The 17,500-nt window shown below is 30.0% G+C and overlaps 1 protein-coding gene across 1 annotated transcript in view; it reads right to left on the bottom strand.

Moving 5' to 3' along the window:
• The window catches only part of nAChRalpha4 (nicotinic acetylcholine receptor alpha4), a 198,801-nt gene that overhangs the window by 28,853 nt on the left and 152,448 nt on the right, over nucleotides 1–17,500 (bottom strand). Inside the window, exons 6-8 of the mRNA XM_011499055.1 lie at nucleotides 17,458–17,500; nucleotides 16,448–16,616; nucleotides 8,013–8,149 (exon numbers count right to left, since the gene is read on the bottom strand). The exon at nucleotides 17,458–17,500 is cut by the window's right edge and continues 73 nt beyond it. Coding sequence (XP_011497357.1) covers nucleotides 8,013–8,149; nucleotides 16,448–16,616; nucleotides 17,458–17,500 — 349 coding nt within the window. The remainder of the gene's footprint in view (nucleotides 1–8,012; nucleotides 8,150–16,447; nucleotides 16,617–17,457) is intronic.

Here is a 17,500-nt window from a genome sequence, read left to right on the forward strand (position 1 = left end):
GAGGAGGAGGAGGAGGAGGAGGAGGAGGAGGAGGAGGAGGATGAGAAATAATCTTCTTTTCATTACGGATACGATGAAGTGAAATGCACAGCTGCGATAATGTTTTGGCAGTTATGGGCTTGGAATTTTCCTATTTTTTGCCACGATGCTTTATCGAAATAAGACAAAGAAACGTATTCTGAATAAACCGTTCGACTCCATTCGCGTTACGTAGAAATTCGATCGAATGAATATTTACTTTTTCTTAGGATACTTATCACGCGATTTTATTACGCAATTTATTACGTGTCCACATATGATTATTCGTCATATAGGGTTATATTTTTGGTCGTGTAAGAGGAATTTGCGATAGAGACAATAAATAAGGCATGTATGAAGTATAGAGCACGGACAAAGTAAAAGTTTCTGGAAGGATTGACTGTTTCCATAGTGAAAACTAGATGGACATGCAAATAGAATCGAATCGACGATCTCCCGTAAACGATTTAGAACTTTTCAAGAAACAGCATAAAAAATGTGCTTCCCCTTGCTTTGGCAAAGCTGCTGTGGATGAAAAGCGACTACGTTACCAACAATTTCCTCATGCGAAGTTCTCTCCGGCTAAAAGCTTTGACCAATGCCGATCGTAATTAGCGCCAACGAGATAAACATCATCGTGTTTATTCCCCATTAATATCTCTTGATTGGGGAACAAAAGTAGCTGACTTGGGAATAATGAGGGCATTCATTTTTAAGATATGCGAATGAGGCGAGTAATCGTCGAAATATCGTCTTGCTAAGAAAGTATCCGACTTCTTGTTCGCTGGATAGGCGTCATAAATTTTGGCCTACAAAGTGCATTACTCACATTCTATTATTTATGCGAGTGAATTGTACTTATGTTAATACGAATAGTCGTTGAAAATTGGATAATTTATGTTTTATTTTACTTTCGCTCAATTTCTGACTCAACCCTGTTGTAATTCCAAATTTTCTGCTATTATATTACATCGATACTACACCACATAATGAGTAAATTGATTTATCCTTTCATTTAAACTTATTTACACGTGGTTATGTTTTTCACTAAAGCACAGAGTTCTCTTTCAAATTTGACAATTTAGAGGAAATATTTTACAGAGTAAGAAATAATTTTTACACATTCAATATTTTAGTATCGCAATAATGGGTCATGCAGTTCAAATCGATATCGAAAGATAATATTCTAAGGTATTTATTATATATTTTTACATTTTAATATTGAATTTCACAGTAAATTTAAGTTTTTAACTCGATATGAATATTCGAACATATGCCACGAATGAATATGAATAAATGATAGAAAGAGAATATGATATATATATATATATATATATATATATATATATATATATATATATATATTTCCGGCTCATTTTATATTCGAATGGATTTTATTAATAAAATTATTTTGGGACGATCTGTTATATGAAAGATTGAAATAGATTTTTAGAAAATAATTTTTTACGCCGTCTTGTATTACTGAATTTCTAATAACTACATTTACGCGTGTTTTATCATTTATGCACTGTACTTTATAATCAAGACTATTTATTATTATTTTATTTTAGTATAAATAAAGCACGAATAAGTTGAATAAATATTTCTTTGTGTAAATAATTTTCTTTACCAAATACTACGCTCAACCAAATTTTTGTATCTACAAACAATAATACACACTCGCTCGCTAGCATGCACGCACGCACGCACGCACGCACGCACGAACGCTCAAACGAAGCAGTAAAGTCTATCATATTTTGAAAAACAGATGGTCGATATTTTTTCATTCGAAATGCATTATTAAACTATCTAAAGTTTATATGTCCTTGCGTGCACAAGCATGCAGATGTAGATATTTGCAAGCTTAAAAGCGAAATAGAGAGTCGGAGAGAGTGGGAGAGAGTGGGAGAGAGAGAGAGAGAGAACGAGAGAATGAGAGATAGAGAGTGAATCAGTTTGTAGAGATTCTAGGCTTTTCTAAGTCGGATACGCAATTCTCAGTTCTATATTCTGTCTTCCTCAGGTACCTCATTATGTTGGTTTATAGTAGGAGACAAGTTTGGAAATTAATTTTCACCTCCAAAGCTTGAGAGTACCAAGTCGCATTTGTTCGCTATTATTGGATGTTTGTTGGCACTTCCATCCCTCATCTTAACATTAGAACTTTGTTTTAAAGATTTGCAAAGAGTAGGAATATTACAGGGAATAGGACATTATTCATTGCTCATTATAATGGAGTGGTGACCTTGGTACAAACAATTTCTGCAATAAAATGCGCTTGGAATCGAAACTATACTGTCGTGTATGTACTGCGGAGCTTTGAAAAAATGTTTTTCCAAGTTGTGATTTATCGACACATAAAATTCAAGCTTTAAATTAAATAATTTGAATGATACATCTGTAATGCAAAATATTAACAACAAATATCGGTCATTTAATATCGCTATAGAAAGCTCAATTGATCTTAATATACTCTCTCTCTCTCTCTCTCTCTCTCTCTCTCACGTTTAAGTATTATAATTAAATATATTTCATTTGCAGGATTCCTAAAAAAATATCGTTGACAAATTTTTTTTTGTAAAATAATTATTCAGAGGAATTCCTTCATAACAGTAAGGATGGAAATATGAATTTAAAGTGAAAATTGAAAGGCCGATTAATATTCCAAAAACATTATGAATATGTAATAAAGAATTATGGAACAAATATGTGATAGAATAATTTTAATGTTTTGTTCCTTTATTACGATTTCACACTCCGGTAATAATATATATTTTTAGAATAATGTAAAATTCTTGAATTACAAAAAAAAAAAAAAAAAAAAAAAAACATGCGATTACAATTTTGTTTGTTTATTAAATCAATTAAACGTGTGAGTTAATTTCATTTGATTTGGTCTTGTGTCGCAAGAAAATTTCAACGTTTATTGTGAGAAATTAGCAAAAGACTGGGAGAGATTTTTTCAATAATTTCATTAATTTTATAATTATATTGACATTGATAAATTATCGTTGCCTCTTCAATTACGTACGATTGAAATTCTAAACGATTGAAAATGTCAATAATATTTTTTAATACATGAATAGACGCACACGTATACGCCCGCGCGCTCGCATACAAGTCAATATATTAGAATGCACCCAATTATTTGAGAAAAACGATTGATATTTATTTACTAAATAGTAAATTGAGCTAACGATCAATATTTGTAATAATTGAAAATAGTGCAATAATACAGTTATTGTAATACATGTATCAATTAAAATGAAAGAAATAGTTCAAAACTTTCCTGAAACTAACAATTGGAAATGGATTGATAAAATTCGTAGCTAAATAAAAAATTTAGAGGCTTTTAAATCTATAATTTATTGTCCATTAAGCTTATTAATATAGTAGACAATAGATGGTTAATCAGACACTCTGAATGACAGGATGCCAATTGTGATGAGAAAACACAGTTAAATATAGCCGGCCAGCCGAATAATTGTGGGCAAAAACATCCGTTTGCAAGACAGCGGAGAAGTTTTTTCATCCGAATGAAAAGTGAGGTATAACGTTACAGGATTACTGGCTGTCAACTACGTAAGCAGCGGTGCTCGACGAATTCCCAAATTAACCAGCAGTCGCTATAGTAAATTGTCTGAAAGTTCGATGCACATTAGGACTTGTTAGACAACTTTGACTGGGAAACGATACACCCTGATGGGCGGTCTCCTATTGTTAAAGATGAAGACAGTTGGCTACAATGGAGTTAGGCTTCTCCTCGATTGGTGGGGGCACTGGATGTATGGTTACGTAAATGCTGAGAGCGTCGAAGGATTATCCGTTCGCCTTTGTGTTATGGCTTGTATAAGGGAAGCGAAGTCTGAAACTTAACTTAATTATCAATTAATTATATCAGAGGAACGTCTGAGTGAGAAATATCTTGAGAATCTCAGTTCGTTCTTGCATTAAGCTCACAGATGAAATGAACTGTTTGATTTTTAAAAGTCTCGTGCAATTTGATAATTGCTTTACTCCGTAGTAGATAATTTAATGTTTCGTGAATTTGTCGGTTTATCGATTCCTATCAATGGGGAAGGGGGTGGGGGTGGGGTGGATTCCTATGATATCTTTAAGAATGAAATGATAATGTGGAAGGATGATTTATTTATCTAGATCTTCGATACATTATATCTCTATTATTATTATTATCGTGTCAAACAACGCGAATTTTAAATTATTTTTTATAAAATGTGCGATAAAAAAAGCAAATATATATATATATATATATATATATATCTGTAGTTTGATTATATAAATTATATTACTGGTATAAGTATAAAAATGTACAGCTTAGATACGTGGCCATTCATTATTAATACAATATTTTTAGCTAAAAAAGAGCTTCAGCTGTTTAAAAAATAAATATAGTAACGATCATATGTAGTTAGATTATAAAGCTATCAAAATAGAGAATATCTTTTGCAATGATAATTTTCAAACTTGGCATGAGAATAATTACACGTTCTAATTATGTCGAAGGAAGCAGAATGAACAAAAAGAAGATAATGAAAAAATTCTACGATTAAATATGTAGTTTCAATGGTAAATTCAATCGTCCAATTCATCAATTTGGAGTTATTTTCCTCTTTTTTTCTTCATTAATTTGCGACATCACGAATGAGCATAAAGTTGAATGATAATTGCGATAAGGTAATGATAAGCGTGGGTCATAGATAATTAACGGCCGAAAATTCACATTATTTATAATGCGAAGAATTGAAAATTGTAAGATTATTTTGTGAAAATTCAGGTAAAATGGAACGATCTGCAGTTGAAAATTTACATTTGAGATAATATATGGAAGTCCCTCCAACAATTCGTATTTCATTTAGTTTCGTTGGTATAGGGCCTCGAGCCCTTTGATCGACATCTTTCAAACGTCTAAAATATAACTTCCCGATAAGCATCGTATTCTTCAACCCCCCCCCCTCCCTTACCTGTAGTTTTATTTAGATATTAATCTCTAGTTCATCGGTCGAAAGTAAAAAAGAAATTCGATGCTCTGGGTGAGAGTGGCTGTGATCTTATCCGATCGATTCAATTCGGCTTTACTCGCCGACGATATGTCTTCGTCCGTTCGGCATGTCACTTCCACGGCCATGGCCTCGCGATCCCGAGCGACGCGGCGCCGAAACCTTAAGGAGCCGCGTCCCTTTTAACGTCCCCGGGTGTTATCCGATTTTCACTAAGTAGTTGGCGACGATGCATCCGCTCGACCAAGAGTGCGCGCTCCCAGCATGTGTAATCGATACGCGATGGGCTATTTTCCTCGGTACGCCCTCCATGCGCACGAGATAACCTACATCGGGGCACGGCGAGTCTTTCCTTTCCTCTCGGGCGACTCTGCCCTATCAGCAATCGAAACTCTATTTTTATTGCTGCGATGGAAGCACCTGCTTTGGGAATCAAGTTATTTTGGCCAATAAATGTGTTGATGACTGCTGTTGCGAGCTTGGGATTTGACGGCAATACATTCAGAAATCAAATCATAATCAGGTTCGCTGTTTTATGAGAATCTTAATGATCGAGTCGGTGGTAGGAAGGAGCGCCATTTTGAGAAAATTCCGGATAAAATGCCGAGCTTGGCTAATCGTAGACTGAGAACAAAGTGGAACGCGATGCGGATTGAATTTGTGAATTTGTAAGTGCTACATACGAGATGTGGCTAATTAAATCATTGAATGCAAATCGTTGCAAAAAGTCCTTGGCAATTTCTGCATTATTTTAAATATCTATATACATATACATATACATATATATATATACATATACACACACACACACACACATATATATATATATATATATATATATATATATATATATATATGTATGCGCGCGCGCGTATGTGTGCATGCGTAGCAGAAATTTGAATCACTCATTTTATTATTTGAATTGCATTTAAGTCATGGCTAACAATTTGAATGAATGAAGCTTATGAAATTCATTCATCAATCAATCAATCAGCCGTACTTTCAGTAATAGGTGATGCGAAACAGATGTAACGATAAATATCGAAAAATTTCCTTTCTACCGTACGAGCTGAATAATCATAGAGCACCATTTAAATGTAAAGCTACCGCATTCATGTATAAAGGCGAATATATTTTGTCGTTGGGGATAAAAAGATTAAAGCATCTTATTTTTTTACTTTATGCTGGCTCTCTTCGCCAAGTAATGACGCGCCAAAAGCGAACAAATCTCTTCCGAAAAGTTGATAGAAATGATTCAGTTAGGTAAGCCAGGATTTTTTGTTTCTTCGTTGAAGAAAAAGGGACAATGGGTGGCGAATGCGTTTAGATTCATCTTAACAAGTAAGGCGGCCCGATTCGTTAGTGTAAACTAGGATTTTAGAGCGCAATATCCGTATTAGGAGTGCAGTGAGTGGCGTCGACAATGCAAGCTCGAAAGCAGGAATCTCTCACCCATTCTATTTTGTTGTATTCGCACCCTCCCTTCTCCCGCCACCGACCCCCAGGCACTCCATCTTTTTTGTTCCTACCGAGCGATATAATGGTACACGAGGCAACGCGTACTACCCGGCACAGGGAAAAACTTCTGCTTTCATTTTTTTTCTCTCCTTTTTTTTTTTTTTTTTTTTTTTTTTTTAATGTGGAGCAACCCTCGCACTCGTTTGTGGACGAGTGTGACTATTAATCTCTATTGTGCTTGGGATGAGCTTACCCTGTGCTCTTTTGTGCATTTCATTTTTGAATTTTTATGGTCAATTTTTCATTCCAGCGTGTTTTTTCGGATTGGTCGCATAGACGTGTCTTAAGTCAAAAAGAAAATTACGTCGCAATTCTAAGGATTTTATAATATTCCAGTGATTTATAACGAAATACAATTTCTTGGTTTTTTTCTGACCGCGGAAAGAGGATTACGCAGTCCGATAGGATGTGTATTACGGATAACTATTATCTAATTTCTATTGCTCTGTATGAGAAACATTTGCAGCTTGGAAAAGAAAACTAATTCTTTTGTTATTGGTAAAGTTTGCGAGGCAATTACTTGCGGAGTATAATTATGTATAACGTAACATATATGATTAGTCAAACATTATGAACAATACATATACACGTATTTATGATGTTTTATATCATTAAAATGCATTAAACGTTTAATAGAATGGAACAATTAAAAGGGGCACGACGACCATATAACTCCTTAAACTTTCAAATTCAAATTAATGAGAAATTTAAAGAAAAAAATTAATATTTTTGCAAATTATTGCTGTAAATAATTTATTTGTTTTTTTTTGTTTTTTTTTTCTTCGTAAATCCTTGCTGGAATGTAACGAGATTTTTCGACATAATAAATAGCATATTCAGTTTTATTTTAAAGAAGTACGTGTATAAACTTTCAAAAGTATATTTTTCATATCATTTATTATTAATGTCGGCAAAAAATTCTGACTATATTATGCGAAAAAACTCTGCGTAGAATTTTAAAGATATAAAGAATTTAAACCTTTCGATAATGTTTGTTTACTTATTTTTAATTGATGTATAATTATCATTTATATCTTGGGCAAGAAATTTATCTAATAATAACTATGTATATGGATAGAAAATTTTGTAAAATGCTTTTATTTAAAGATGTAATAAGAAATCAATTTTATTATTCGTCGTCTTATAAGGTGTATAAACAATAGTTTCGAATTAATAGAATCTTTTTGTAAATATTCCAATAATAATTGTCTACAAAATATTGTAAAAATATCATGTTCATCGAATGGGAATATAATTATGGCGTATTATTAAATATGTTGCCGGGGTTTATAATGAATAAACTGATTTCCAATTTTCGTAAAAGTAGGGAGAAAAATTGTCGGTGGTCACGTAATTTGTTATTTCAAATATCAATAATTCGAAAGAAATTAATTCTATAATATATTTTGCTTTTATATCCTGTATTAATGACATTGAATTTATCAGTGTTGAACTTACCTGATAGAGACGAGGATCATGGCAAATATTAGGTATTTACCAAGGAGCGGCACCACCAGCGATGTTGGCGGTATAATTTCGACAACGAGCAGGAAGAAAACGTGAAGACTGATAAGAATCGAAATGGAAAGCGTCACCTGGAACAGGAACATTTTAAAGGTCCTTGTTAACGTGAAAAAACTCATATTCAGAGAATTTCGGACTCGTGTCATTCTAAAAAAAAAAAATCTAACAACGCCAAAGAATAATTGAATTTTACCTTAGCGATAACACGAAGCTGAATAATAAATTTATACTCATGACATTTTTTGCAAATCAGGAAGTGAGAGGGAGGAAAGTGAAATTGCTTTCATGAGCTGAAGTTTCTTATAGGTATTTTTAACCTTTGTAATTCTGGAGCAGAGGTGAAGTGAGCGAAACATTTATTTTGCTTGTAATCGAGTAGATATTAGTAATTTTAATTAAATATTATGGTAAAATAAAGGTAGATTGACTAAAATATTTTTATTTCTTTTTTTTTTTTTTTTTTTTTTTATTTGAACGTTCGCTTGAAACTTTACTGTTGATTGTATTTATTTAAATGTCAAATAAAGGAATAATTGTGGTAAAGTGGCTTAATCTAACGAAAGTTTGTATATTAATATAAAGCATTAATTATACTTACTATGATTTTATAATTTATTGACTTTTGATTGATAATTTTATAATAATTTTCATTAGTATACGAAATAAATAAATTAAATATTAAATCTATTCTTGTGTCTTAATTTTAATTAAAATAAAGAGAAATAAATTGAGAAAGTTTTTACTGACTTTAACGTTCCAATTATTTATCCATTAGAAATACTTTACTATAAAAATATTATAAAAAATTATTATAAAAACTATAGATACTATCGCTTATCAATTGTATTTTATTTATTGATGAAAATGTTTCAATTTTATTATTTAATGTCATATAAATTTGGAATTTTATTACTTTTATTTATAATGCTTGATGTATTTCAATTTTCTTAGGAATTTTAGCTACAATGAATACAACAAAGTTTTTGTGCTTTGTATATAGAGTTTGTATTTTGTCAATTATTTAGATAAAGAGAGTTTGTCGACTTCTTCTTAAAAATAATTAAAAAATGTTAATATACTATATAATTTTAAAATTCATTTATATTTCCGAATTCGCCCAGTTATGGTTTATTTCTTATGAATAAATTTTAAAGATTATTATGGCATACAATGAAGAAAAAATCAAATGTAATTGACAAATTGTACCTTGTAAAATTAAAAAAAAATCTCTATATTTTGATAATTTACATGTTAACATTTTTTATTTTAATAATCTATCCATTATAAATGCTATGTATATGTTTAAAATATAAACTTGCAGTTGAAAAATTATATGTAAATTACTATTGAAAATATGTTATTAACGTCAAAATGATTTTTTTCTTCGTATTTTGCAGTTATTTTTCTTTTCTCAATTAATCATTTACTATACAATCTACATTGGCAATGTTGAACGAACATTTAAACAGTTTTTAGAAGAACCGAAATTACAGTACAAATTTTAGTTCTATTAAATATTTAATATTTATTAATTAATTTAAGGATAATACTATAGTAATATATGAAAAAATGTGCAGTGCATAAAAAAGCGTGAAAAAGGTTCATTTATTCTAAATATTAGGGGGTAATTCTTCGGGTAGCTACACTTTACTTTTGTACTGCAAATAGTGTGCGAAAAGTGTTCAGTACTCCATCTTACGAAAATATAAAAATAAGGATAGAAAGTATACAATAAACTCATCATCTTTGTATTTAAATGTGTACAAGTTTAAAAGAGAAACGAAACTGTTCGACGAAAATGAATATAATTTTTACTCATAAATGATTTTTTTTTATTAAATTCCTAATTATTTTTAAATATATATTTATTAAAAGTATTAATATTAAAATACCAGTCAAATGTGAAGAAAGATTGTGGATGAAGATGTATCGATTAATAACAATCGAATAATTTAATTTCGCACGAGTAATTAAGGCATTATTTTATATTTTTATTTACTTTATATTAACATACATTCTTTATCTATCTCAATTAACGTAATAATTGCTTAAAAAATTGTTTTTACTTTGATATTTATTAACGAATGATTCAACAATATTAGTGAATTAATTGTCAATATATAATTATGCAAATATTTTATTGTATTTGCATAGATAAGAAGAAATTTTTATTAAAGGTAAAAAACGAATATGTATACATAACTTTCATTTATTAAGGATAAAAGAAGCCATTTCGATCTATTAAATATTTACGATAATATTAATATAAACCATTTTTACAAAATTTGAAAGTATAATGTTAAATTGCGATACGACATAAAACAGGATATAGCTTCGATAAAAATTTGTGTTTACGATTTAGCCGTAATCTTCGAGGGTGATAATATTAAATTAAAATTATAATTCACTCATAAGTTTTTCAGTGTTAATTATATTTTTCATATTATTGCATTATATCACTTAATTTAGAAACTATTTTTTAAGATTTTTATTCAGGTATATGGAGTGAAAATAGATAAAAACTTGAAAATGATGTCTATAAAGATTTTTCAGTCACCTCACATCATTACGAAGAAATTACCTTCTGCGCGTTTACAACTTCGTCTATGTTAACGTGTACGAATGCTTGAACTTAATGGTATTCGGAGTAAGGGGAGGGCTTTCACTTCTCATCTTTCGTTGCTCCTCTAAGAGTACGTTGTGATGTCTGTAAATGTACGACACGAGATATTGCAATCAACTGGATGATCGATGCGTTTGATTTTGTAATATTATATTGACACGGGTTTATTAATAAAAGAAATAAAAAAAAAAAAAAAAAAAAAAAAGAAAAAAAAAAAGATAAATTCTTTAATTATTCAAGAAAGTTCAATTTTATTCGCTTCATCTTTTGCATATTAATCTATCTGTAATACTATCAGTATAAAAAGTTTCAAGAAATCTTTATCAACATTATCAAGAGTATAGCAAACAATATAGCTGTAAGATTTTAACTTATACGCTTTTATACATAGCGCTAAAAGTACAATATATTTTTACAATTATATTTGTTAAAATACATTTAACCATCATAGTTTATGATAATTATTGATGATAAATGATTTCATATTGAAATTTTATATATAATTTCCAATGCTCGTAAAGGTCAATCTACATTTTTCGTATTCTCCTTAATCAAATGAGCAGTTTTATGAAGTTATAAAAAAAAAAAAAAAAAAAAAAAAAAAAAAAAAAACATTACCGTATGTTGTAAAATAACATTATTTATTTAAAACGATAGAAAGTCGAAAATTTGAGATTTATATTTGAAGGAATATATGAAATTTATCTAATAATAAAATAAATCTGTTCATAATTAATGTAAATTTCAATTGTTATCGATCTATTTCTTTATCGGTGAAAAATTTCGGCGATTTGTCACGATGATGAAATTTGTAATTTAATAAATACATAAATATATATAATTTTATGATTATAAAAATTGTTTTTTATAATACCTTTAATCTAAAATCTCATTTTTAATGAATAACACAGCTTTATCCGTCATTGATATATGTAATAAAAAAAACTTTCCATATAGAGTTTTGTTGTAGAACTGTAATAGTTCCAAAACCTTCAACTTTCATCATAAATATTTATATTTGTACTTTGCTTTAAATCTTAAATTATAATTAATTAAATAATGTGATAGTCTTGAATTAAGCTTTATAAAGCAATATTCATGACTGGTATATTAATATAACTTATAAAAAATTGAGACTCTTATCTAATATTACTAATAAAAGAATTCGTGAAAAGCCCAATCTTATAAATTATGGAAAAATACGTTCAGATGCTATTAATATTGGGGACGTTTAATTAGACGATTGGAAATATTTAAAAAATTAACTTTTAATATAAATTGTCAAACTTGAAATATCTTCTATCTTCAAGCTGGAATTAATTAATTTTAATGCTAATAATTCATTACGAGAATATTAGATTCGTTTATTTATAATCACAGAGAATTTTATCAAATATTATAATCATATAATGTTATATAATGTATGAAATTTCTCTTAACCTATGCACCAATTCTATATATTATTCAGCGTATTTTTTTATTTTTTATTTTTTATTAAAATTAATTAATTATAAGAGCTCGCTGCTATTATGTTCGAATCCAACAATTTCGATCATTAGTATTATAACATAACAGTAGATAGATTAATTCGTTCACTTGAAGCATAAATGTAAGATTTCCTATCCAAGAACATTTTCGATTTGCAATTTATTAAGTGTACTCTTAAATTAAATTTACGATTTTCGTACCCAAGTTATAAATTTGTAATGTCGATCCAAGTATCATCACTCTGAACTTTATATGGATAGATCTATCTTGTATTATCGATGTTTTCCTATTGGGAAATTGCAAAAGATAATAAAAAATCAAATATAAGATATAAGAGATAAGTAGTACATTCAATTAGAAAACCAGATATTTTCATCATTCCATTGTTTCATCTTCGGCGGATACGTAATTTTAATACATCGCAGACTATCGTACTAATACATGCAGACGAATATATAAAACTCGACAATTTATTTAAAAATAAAAGAGTTAAGAGAGAAATAGCCGAGGAGAAAGTAAAAAGAAGCATTTCTTTTGAAAGGAAGTGAAAACGAACGTGTCAGCCACTCCACCACTTGGGATTCGTCTAAAATGACTCTTTGGAGTACCATTTCTTTCTCTTGTGACTCGTGGCCGGGATAAAACTACTCGCTCTTTCGTATTTTTTATTTACTCGTGCTTCTCTTGTCCTGCGTATGAGGCAAGATAAGAAGGGCAAGAATCGAGGGTTTCTCTTCCCTTCGCCCTCGACTCCACGTCTCGGCCAAGTACGAAATGGAATTTCGAAATATTTCTTATCGATTCATCTCGATCAATGATTGACATCTCCTTATCTCTCTTTTTTTTTTTTTTTATATCGTTTTACTTTTTTCATATTTAACGCCATACTTTCCCTATCGTGGCGATAAATTTTGCGCAATTTTATAATGCGTGACAACCATTGGAAACTTTGTTTTATCACACTAGAAGGTTTCTATAATATCCAGTTTGTTCTATTCTTATCGAATAAATTGTATACAAATCATTTGAGCGTCGATGATAGTTATTCATGGCGTTTTAGCCATTATGTGTAAATAAGTGGCAAACGTTGTTTGCTATAACATTTCCGCTACTCTTTAACAATTGAACGACAGGCATTGGCATATCCCTTGTAAAATGCTCCAAGTTTACTTAGTTATAGGAAATTCAGATGGATATTTAGCATAAAGTTGCACTTGGAAAGACGCATAATACAATTTAAAAGATAAAATTTCCATAATACCGTTGTCTCTCAATTAAAAAAATTACACAATTACACAAAGATCTTATAAGGAACTTTCATCGTCATCTTTAATTGAGAAACTGGGAGAGTTATTATTATGAAGATGTCGAATAAATTGTTAAATGGAATAGAAAAGGATTCGCTTGAATCGAAAACTTATCTAAGATTTGATAACGCATGGAGCGTTAAAATGAAAAGAAAGTGAAAATAAGAGCGCCTCGTGCACTTCTAAATTCGTGCGATAATTTTAAATCACATCCCTCGCGCTTAGTCCTAGAGAAAGAAAAACTCTCTCCGCCTCCGAGCATAATTAAAGAGCATCTAGCTAAGCTTGATTAATTTTCATTATATTTCACAAGCTCCCGCGGCGTCAGAAATGAGAAGGCACAGGCTCACAACCACCCAACCCGCCGCCCCGACCGTCACAAATGAAATTAGTTGTAACCAAGGCGGGCTTTTTGTACAAGACCCCAATTAATGATTACGTCACAAATCGCGGGAATCTGTCAAGATTATCAACAATTGGGCGGCACTATTACCTAAGGCAATTGTCCGCCTAGGTTCGATGAATTCTATCTTAGGTGGCGAGGAGTAGAGAAAGTGAGGAGAGACATAGCTTCGGGACATACTCAACGAGTTTTCATTGCGTTATGGTAAATGTAACGTTGCCATGTAAAAGTGGATAGCGCTTGCTGCTCGACATTCACAGTTATATGTTACAGTAAAAAGTTACATAATTCCGTAATTTAATCCCTTTCATGGTGAACTGTAGTAAACGTATATTTCTCAATTTTAGCGTGATGTTTTATTATGGGATATTAGGTTCATCGTTGAAAGTGGATTTTATTGAACCCGGTGAAAGTGCATTATCATTACGCGATAAAGATAACATTTTGATTATTTGTTTATCGTTTTTTCGACAAGCATATTTTGCAAAAGTTAAGAGCGTGAGATTGAAAATTGTAGTATATGTGTTTCTTTCATAAAGATATACGAATTTTCCTCTCAATTAGGCAATTAAATTTTTAAATTCTCGAATACACAAAATAATTGCATTTTAAAAACATATATATCATATCATTATTGCTCTGACGTAATTACCATTCAATCGAAGAAACTGAACATGTTTTTAGTTTACTATGAGTTATATACTGGGAATTTTTAATATAAGTAATTTAATATTACCACTATTACACTTACAAGTGCCTCTATTTATCTTATATAAGTGTATATATATATATATATATATATATATATATATATATATATATATTTATTTATTTAATTTATTACTAAATTTTTTAATATTATACAATTTCAAACTAATTTGCATTGAGCTCCATTCTATATTGATTACATAAAAATAGGATAGAAATAAATTAATATACAAACTTTTATTTAGAAACTATTATACCTGTGATGATATGAAAACAAATTTAATTCATTTTAAATTATATATAAAAATGAATAAATTTGTAAAATTAACTTACAAGTACATTTAAATAATTTTGAAATTATCAAAAAATATTTAAAATGAAAAAATTGTTCGCTTATAATTATTATTATATTTGTATAATGAAATTGTTTAAAAAATAATGCGAAATTGTCGACTATCACTTCAGCGTCAATTTCCAATTTACCAATTTAGGATTAATAATTAAGTAGGAGTAAAAGAGATGGCATTTAAAGAATTTAGAAAGGTTTTAATATCAATATAATACATAATTATAGATAAAATTGTCTGTTCATGTAATAGGATTGTATGGAAATGAATCGATGAGGAATTAAAATATTTACTCAGTCAACAGTATATCAACATTTTTGAAAATCTTAAATAAAGATTTAAAATAAAGATTTATAGATAATTATCGATTCAATTAAACGATTAATTATGAAATTTTCAAGCATGCAAACGGAATTTGAAAGTACCTTGTCGTTGAGAATACTGATAAGAATGAAAAATTCAGTTTTGTAATATTACAGTTTAGGACAATATAAACATTAAGATTTCTAATGAGTACATAATGGGAGATATTATTGTAAATAGAAATTAAAACGATAATGATCGCAGTTGAAGATGTTAAAGAAGTAAATTATGGGAAAGTCTTATAATGTTTTTGGAGCATAAAACTGAAACTTAACGTCCGGAATTTAATACCACAGTCCTTAAATCCTTTAATATAGCTCATATATCACGTTTATCTTTACTTTTAGTTGAATTTTTATACTTTTAAGTAAGTTCTATTAAATCTGAAATTTACGGAGTAATTATTATTAAATTTTGTAATATGTTAATGATACTACGCATAATATGCATTGGAAATTGCAAAATTTTGACAAGAAAATTGCAAGTAGCGTAGGTAATTTTGTAAGTGCTATCAGTGAATTTTCAAACATCCATGTAAATGTATCTTTGAAAAAAAAAAATTACTACTAACTTATAAGAATTTAATGAATATTTATATCGAATTATATTGTACGATGGAATTAAGGAAAAATAAGAATATGAAAACAAAAATTCTGTAATTCTGTACGGAAGATAACTGAATTTTTAATTAAAAATTTTACATTACATTTAATTTTTACAATAATTTTAATAAATTATTATCCATTAGTCTCGTTATTGTCCAAATTATGATAGCTGACGTAAGTAAGATTCGTGAATTTATATATTTTAATTTTTGTTACACAAAAGGAAGCTCCAAACGACGATATGACACGACACAGACATTTATGTCTGCAGAATTAAGCATTATAGTAATCATTAATTCTCCAAAACTTCAATTTAAATGGCATTTCAGATATGAAAAATAAAAGAATAGGATCATTTTGGTAAGAGGATAAAAAGTTTTAACGATTTCTTAAGGGAAAAAAGCAAGAAAAATATTTGAATTTGAAGGCATTGTATTGGTAAATAATGATTTTTCATTTTGTTCGACTAGAATGAATAGGAAATGAAATGAAAATATTGCCTCTATACATTCATCGTAAACTCACCTTCTCTCCGCTATCACTGGGAAGATAGAAGGTAAGCACCGTGAGAAACGATATTCCCATGCACGGAATGATGATATTCACCGTGTAGAAAAGTGTTTTCCGTCTCATGGTTATGTTGAAGGTTATATCCAGATAAGGCTCGTCGCAACACGTGTAAAACTTCTCATTCCTACAATATGACAGACACAGAAAGAGAGAGAGAGAGAGAGAGAGAGAGAGAGAGAGAGAGAGAGAGAGAGAGAGAGAGAGAGAGAGAGAGCATCAAGTTAATTGCGATTGGATTTTAAGTGCGCGAATAATTTTATTCCATTCGCGATAGTTTTTCTGCTTCGCATAGGCGCAATAAAGTAAGTAGTGACAGAAGCAGGTCAGGTACGGCGCTATACAAATATAAATTTCAATACTGCCTTCGCTCAAAGTTCGTAAAGAAAGTTAAGTTTTTCAATGCATCGATAATGTATTCGATGTCGATATGTTATCGACAAGTTAAAATTAAAAAGAACAGATCGCTTTCATGGTTCATCGAGTATTCAATTAAATGAAATTCAACTCGCCGTGGATATTAATGCCGAAATGTTTATTAAAAAGTTGGCTTTAAATTATTTCGATATTCTATTATACTTTTGCAATTGTGTGCGTAAATCTTCATTTAAATCCAATGCCAACGAGCACGAAAAATGCATCGGCGTGATTTAAACGAATAATTAAGGGAAATTATCAAGAGATTTATTTATCAAGACTATTTAGTTACGTAAATTGAATTTCATGTTGATAATAGACGCCGTCAAGATCAAAGATTAATTGGTTTAATCGAAAAATTCGCCACGGCTAACGTTTAACGGAAGATATTGATCGACCGGGCGACAATATTCATTCGGCCGCTATTTATAGTCAAATGGTCAATGCAAGTTGGCCGATGGTTAGGAATTCGCGAGGATGCGCGTGCCAGCCCGTAACAACAAAACTCGACAGACAACAAAACAAAAGTATATAAAGTTGTCTATTCTCACCTCACCGCGGGGACCTCGAGTATGTCCCACTCGACGGACATGT

This window comes from Ceratosolen solmsi, unplaced genomic scaffold (assembly GCF_000503995.2).
Source record: "Ceratosolen solmsi marchali unplaced genomic scaffold, CerSol_1.0 scaffold2, whole genome shotgun sequence".
NCBI classification, from domain to species: domain Eukaryota; kingdom Metazoa; phylum Arthropoda; class Insecta; order Hymenoptera; family Agaonidae; genus Ceratosolen; species Ceratosolen solmsi.